Genomic DNA, 7051 nt, shown 5'->3' with positions numbered 1-7051 from the left:
GGATGACAGTAATGCTAGCTTGACAGATTTTGGCATACTTCCGGAAAATTTAGTACAACAACCACGCGTTTTAAGAACTCATGATACGCAGAGATGTACATGGTATGGCGATTGACAAGCGTCAAAATCAGCCAAACATTTTCCCGATTGAGGCTAAAAGTTAACGGTCTTAAAATGTTTCAATGAATTTGAAACTCAGTGAGATCCTCGAAGTGCAAGTTTAAAAAAGATTCGTCGCGAGTTTTTGACCATCATAGATACAAGTGCTTTCCTCATTATAACAGGAATCTTGCTTGAAGCAGGTGCTTTTGTTAATCAGTGGTTTGAATAAACGTTTCGTGATCAAATTACCTGAAGGATGCTGATGATGTCCTATTTTTCTGAAGCACGATTGGCCGCGTCCAAGCGATTGATCGCGAAATTTGCTTCAAGGTGATTTAATAACGACTAGTTGTGAGGTCGTAATTTTTCAAAGCCACTCAATCCAGGTAAAAGAAAAACGATGGATATTAAAACCAAGAAAATCATAGTCCAAACGAAATTGCTATCACAGCGAGACACTTGTTCCCATCGTTAACAATTGAGTTTGCGCGCCACTTTTTCAAGTCACGATCACAATTTTATTTATCAGCAAGTATCTGAATTCCTTCAATAGACCAGTTTTGACAATCGCATTTGCAAAACGTCAGTTGGTCTCAATAACACAGGAAACAAAATTTGTCACAAATTAAAGAGAACGCTTTCCCTGAACAATTTGAAACATATAGCGCAAACTTGTTATCATCTGTTCCTATCTCTTTTGGTAATTATTTGGATAGTGTTAGTCAGTTTTAATATTAGTTCACCAAACAATTTTTTTGATAAAAACATAGTCTTAAATCTAACCTGCCCCCAACTGAGTTCTTGTCTGGTTCGCAATTTAACTTCGATGCAATTATCACAGAATTATAAGTTTTCCTTATTCTTTCTGACCAGAAGGACCACATCATTGCATTTCGTTCCTCGTGTCGCGTTGTATGCTTTGCCAGCCTTTCTCGCAGAAAAGATGGCCTTTACACCGAAAAGAAACAGCTACCAGATTGATCATAAAGCTGCTGACGAGGTTACAGTTGCCAACCACAAGACGAATACAAAATCGGTTTACCAACCTAGACCAGAAACGTTAAGTTCTTTCGCTGAAAGGACTACCTTACATGGAATTCGATTTGTGTTCACTGGAAGCATTTTCATGAGATTACTTTGGGCTTTGATCCTCATAGGTTCCTTTAGTTACTGCAGTTATGACATTTTTAGTTCTGTGAGGGCTTTCTATCGTCGACCATTCCAAACGAGAATATTAACAGTGACCAGCAATAACGAAAAACTACGCTTCCCTGCCGTGACGATCTGCAATGTCAACTCCGTAAACAGGAGACGGTTGAAAGACTTATTAAATACGGCAAACTACACCGAGGAAGAAATCGAATTAATACTTGAGGTCTATACAAAAACGATTGCAAATTCAAAAGATGCCTTTACTAACAAATCAAAGGAACTCTATCCTGAATTGTTTCACCGCATCCATGGCGGCAAAGTTCCAAAACACGATTATATCAAAATGTTTGGTCATCGAATTGAAGACATGCTCCTTCCAAGTCCAGTATTTGATTCTTGTTTTATTAATAATATGGTTTGTGGATCCGATAATTTTACAGCGTTTTTTAGCTCTATGTATGGTCAATGCTATACATTCAATTCTGGGCACGATGATAGCCTCGTAATTGATGCTACCGCTGCTGGTGACCTAAATGGCTTGAAGCTTTCGTTGAATGTCGAGAGAAACAGTTACCTGGATAATCCGCGGATCCCCATCGTCGGCCTCAGAGTTCTCGTGCACGATCAACACACCTTTCCTTTGATGGAACAGTTTGGCTTTGCTGTCCATCCAGGGGTTCGCACTCTGTGCTCGATAAAAAGGAAAAAGGTTTGATCAAAAGTCTAGTTACATGTTGCTCGTTATTTACATTTGTATACCCACAGCTTAAACCAGTGGGAGGGGTCAGTGGGGATGCGCATTGATCAATGAGAGTTCGAAGCTATTTGTTTCTTACTAGATATTCTTTGGTGTTGTAAACTTACAACAGTAAATATTTCCTGATTCTCTGTTAACCTCATTTTATTAAGAGACAGCAGGGGAAGAAAATGAGAAACTAAGAAGGTCGACCCCATCTATGATGGCATACGTACCTATTTACAGTTGTGGCTACCCTTTGTATTAGAACAGAACGTGCAGGGGTAAGCTGACAACGATCGAATGCGCGCAAAGGCGACAATGGTAGAGGTGGAAGACTCTGTGGCTGCTAAAAAAATACAAAGAGCAGCCATCAGCGGCTTTTTTTTTGGCCTTGTTAGGTCTTGTTAAGCCTCATCAGCCTGGCATTGCAAAAACCTGAGTTTAGGGTTCTCCCAGAAAGAGAAACAAGTAATGTGAAAATGGCACACTTGTGGTTTTTGGTCGAGAATGTATTCATTCACCTTACAGTTAACATTCCTATTTTCAGCCAATTTCCACAAGTGCTTTTTGAACGATGAGAAGACTAACTTGACCTGGAACCAGGACTGATTATAAATGGAACTTAACCTTTACTATTTCTTGTTTGGGAGCTTGCCCCCTTGAAAAAACAAATATAAAATATCACCGAGATCGTTTAGGGGACACGCTAACAAGGTGTAAATCTAAATACTTATTCTTTCCAAAAATGCACAAAGCAACCACAATTTCCCTCCACAGATAATAAATTTGAAAACACCTTACTCCACCAACTGCACCAACCGAACACTCTACATGTTGCGAGACACCGGCTACACATATTCAAAGTCAGCTTGTTTGATGCAGTGCATGAGTGAGTTTGTAATCAAGAAATGCGGTTGTCATCCCATAGAATATGGAGGTGAGATGTTTCCGTTTTAACACTGCAGTGAAATTTCTTCAGTGTATAGTGCTAAGCTCACTCTTTCTTAGGACCTGTTTACATGGAGTAAAGCTGTTCCTGGTTGGAGGGTCACCCTCCACACCGAGCACCTTAGCGATAGAGCTTTTCATATATTATTAATCAGAGTAATCACAAAGTTGGCTAATGAGCCAAGTGACCGTAGACGGAGTGTCACTCGCACTGAAGATAGGGTGATCCTGGGTGGAAGGTCACTTGCATTGAAGGTTAGGTGGGCCTGGATTTAAAATATGTTTGGCTCCCCTACCAGAGACAAAGCGAGGCACATACGCCAAACCAAACGGGAGGGCCAATTTCTGGTTCGGTCAGCCAGGACAACAGCGTTATCACCGAGGCAACTCTGACACAAATCCACCACCTAGTTGCGAATTCTTCTTGTAGCCTCTGAGTACGTTAGTTAATAGAAACATTGCTGATGGCTCGGCGAAAGATGACTCTGGGGGCAGGGAAACTCTCCCGTGAGGGACAACTCTCCGCATGAACAGGTCCAAAATCCGCTACTCAAGAAAGATCCTTCTTTCCTATTGTTTATTTGGTGAGATACTATCACATTGCTTCTCTCTACTCGGGATCATAATTGTATTTTGATCAATTGCCGAAATATAGATTTGCTTCATAAAAAAATGAACACTCTTATAACATCTTTGCTTTGTTTTCTCTATCAGATGCAAAGGTCCCATTTTGCGCCCCAAATGACACTGTGCTTTGTATGTTTCCTGCGTTTTGTAAGTAGAAAATTCAGTTAAATCGAGTCATGGATATTCTCTTTCTTATCCATGGTTAAATATGTGGCGTATTAAGGTCAAACCACAGGGGACCTGAACACTATGTCAGCAGTAAAAATAAATGTACTGTTATTTAACCGTGTTACTGTGTCTTTTTGAGTCGTTTACAAGGGATTTGAATGGAGCGAAGGCGGTTTATATTTCCGAATATTATCTCGTCTGCCACTTTGTAATTATGACGCTCCGTGTAGGTTGCAAGTTTCTGTTACCGTCGTTAACTATTGACTCGCATCGAGGGGAGAGATTCTCACGATGTTAGTCGAAACCTGAGGGTTATAATCACGAGGAGAGCAAAACAATGGCTCTGCACGTGCTTTATAAATCTTGGTACATTTCTTTGCCGTCCTCTACAAAACAACAACGTGAAATGACCAAATTCTGCGTTGTCTAGAGAACGTGAACCACGACGGCTAATTTTTCTATTTTTTTTTTCAAATGTTTCGCCCTGTCCGAGATTCAATTTCGTGATGGTTTTAACACTAGGAAACAAAGGAAAATGACTTAAGAGTATCGCAAGATTCGTAGGTAAAATATGATATAATTTTTTAATCGACGGTGTTCTTCGTGTCGCGTCCTGGTTTCTTAAACCCCCTAATACTCGGAAATGTAAACCGCCTTCGCTTCATTCAAATCCCTTCTAAACGACTGAAAAAGACACAGGAACACAGGTAAATAACAGCACATTTATTTTTGCTGCTGATATAGTGTTCGGGTCCTCTGTGGTCAAGCTTTAAATAAGCAGATATCATAAAGACCAGTGCCTGACCGGAGGCCACTAACCAGAGCTACAGAATTAAGAGTCAAGCGATAGGCCGACCAAAGAAAGATCCAATTACTGCACTGCGACTTAGGAATGTAGGGGCCCATTTGCCAGTTGTTTGTGCTGTTTGTTCTCATATTTACTCAGCTCTACGCAGGAGAGCTCAAGAAGAAAATGAGGAACAAGGAAAGAGGCCTCGACCACCTTGTTCAATCACTTCCTGTGAGCTCTGTGCAGTCAGTCTGTGCCTAAAATCAAATAGTATAGTGGTGAGTTACCTGGCACACCAAGGCAGACTTACTATAGTACATTTATTTAACACATTTGGATTGGAGAAAACCTATTCTTGGCTGACTTTATCATAAACTGTAGACCAAGATAACTAAGATTATTTAACATTTACAGTATTTTATGTTCTTTTATTATTATTATTATTATTATTATTGTTATTATTTTCGTTCATTATTATTTCATATCATTATCAGAAAACATACAGACAGTTCAAATGTCCTACCTTGTGTATTACTCAGAAACAGTTGAAAAACCAATTGAAGATCGAACACCACAAATTTGAAAGAAGCGAAAAACAGTAGTCATGCAAATTTATGCATAAATTATAATTTTCTTTATTTGTATCAATGGTTGCCTGTTAACTGTTGTTTTTGAATTCTAATCTATTGTAGAAGAGTTGTGAAACTTACATGTATCATAGGAAGCATAACTTTAGCAAACGGTTTGCCTTAAACCATTGTTAGAATCTCAAAACTTGAAAAATTTGAAGAAAAATGACATTAAAAGATAATGAATGACAAGGCTAATTTATGCAAAAAAGTTAATCATTACCTTCATCTTAAAGACAATTTAGTGACGGTTCAGAATATGTATAGGTTTGTATAGTTCAAGTCAAAATTGCCTCGTTATAAATGTAAGAATGTGTTACACTTTGACAGTAATTGAAAGACTCCGTAAGAAATAAGTTAAAGGAAACATCACTGTAATATCTCACACACTGAAGACTTTTTAGTGTGGTATCACGTTTTGGCACTTGAATCAGTACCTGCTAGCGATCCCATAATAATTAGGAACTCGTCTCGTCGTCTTTGTGCCGCTCCTTCTTGGGCTCAGTGATTTATTTCATCTAAACCAATCACATAAATAAGGTCTTAGCTAAATGTCGATGGGGTCTGATACCTCACCGTCTTTAGTGAATTTCAGTGTACTACGATTATCAGTCGAGTAATGGACGATTGAACTTTGGTGACGAGGTTTTGGCCTTAACGTGACGGTGCTGTCACGGGCAACTTTTCTCGTCTTGGTAACAAAACCAACAGCCAAGCGTCTCCTAAATTTCGGACGCTTTGCTTCTATTGACGTCAAAGGTCGACAAGTTGCCACTGGAAACGGAACCTGTTTCCCATGACAACAACACCATTAGAACGTTAAAACCTGGTTACTAAAATCCCGTCGCGCCTTACTCAATTGGTAATCATAGTATGTGGTATTGGGTCATCCTGTGTACTGTACACGCGACCATTGCAAGTTCGCCAGTTAATATGTTTTGACTGAAGGGACACTCATCGGGACTGAAATGTATGAAAAAGTCGGGCGAAGCACGTTGAACAGCATGGATTCTTGTATTTTCCACCCAATCCATAATGAGAGTACTTACGGAGTCCTTCCGACCTTTACATATATGACAGGCCAGAATGGTATGCTTTTGCATTTGATATATATCTGTATATTTTGCATATGTTTAGTTCGATTTGATACTTCAGAAGAAAAGGTCAAATGTGAGGAGGACTGCCCAGAGCCTTGCGAACATACCGACTACGAGATGTCATTGTCATACGCTGGTCTGCAAAGGAATGTTTTCATCAAAAGGCTGAAATCACATCTGAACAAAACCGATAATTTTCCTTTCTCAATCTACGACGATTTCCGAAAGATGTCCTATTCCGAGCAGAAGGAATACATAGAGTAAGCGTTTTCGAAAAATCTTGAGCGTTTTCTTGACACGTTCATCTGGCTTATAGCACTCTTCAACTGAATCTTCCAGGCTTACAGAAATGCAGGTTGTGTATTGTTCATGAGATTGTACATAAGTAGTATTTAAAATTACCAACAGAAGAGCCGGGTAAACCCCTTTTTTTGCCTCCGCAGTGAAAACATAGTTTCGTTGGACATCTATTTTCAAGATTTGAGTTACGACAGGATTGAGCAAACTCCAGTTTTTGAAACATGGAATCTGTTTGGTAAGTTGCCCTCTATGTTACGTTGACGGACTAACTAGCTATGAAAATCGCCCTGATAGTATCCTTTGAAATAAGGAATGATTTTATTTTTCTTCATTTAAGCAACTTTGGGTGGCACCTTTGGCTTGTTTCTTGGCATGAGCATGCTGACTGTTCTTGAGTTCGTTGACTTCGCCTGCCGAAGACTTTGCAGCAAGATCTCACGAGTTATTACAGTACAATAGAAAGATTAAGCATGACGTTACGTCAAACGGTAAAGGGCAA

At 39.5% G+C, this 7051-nt stretch overlaps 1 protein-coding gene across 1 annotated transcript; it reads left to right on the top strand.

Moving 5' to 3' along the window:
* Window positions 1–1045: 1045 nt before the first annotated feature.
* Window positions 1046–7011, top strand: LOC145473911 (acid-sensing ion channel 2-like). Its single transcript, XM_081455090.1, has 7 exons — window positions 1046–1963; window positions 2771–2930; window positions 3656–3715; window positions 4683–4757; window positions 6104–6512; window positions 6696–6787; window positions 6890–7011. The coding sequence occupies exons 1-7, from the start codon at window positions 1046–1048 to the stop codon at window positions 7009–7011; spliced, it is 1836 nt and encodes a 611-aa protein (XP_081311216.1).
* The last annotated feature ends 40 nt before the right edge of the window (window positions 7012–7051 follow it).

The sequence above is a fragment of the Orbicella franksi genome, chromosome 2, assembly GCF_964199315.1.
Source record: "Orbicella franksi chromosome 2, jaOrbFran1.1, whole genome shotgun sequence".
Taxonomy (NCBI): Eukaryota; Metazoa; Cnidaria; class Anthozoa; order Scleractinia; family Merulinidae; genus Orbicella; species Orbicella franksi.
Note: the sequence above shows the minus strand (reverse complement) of the source record. Positions and strands in the feature narration are given on the sequence as shown.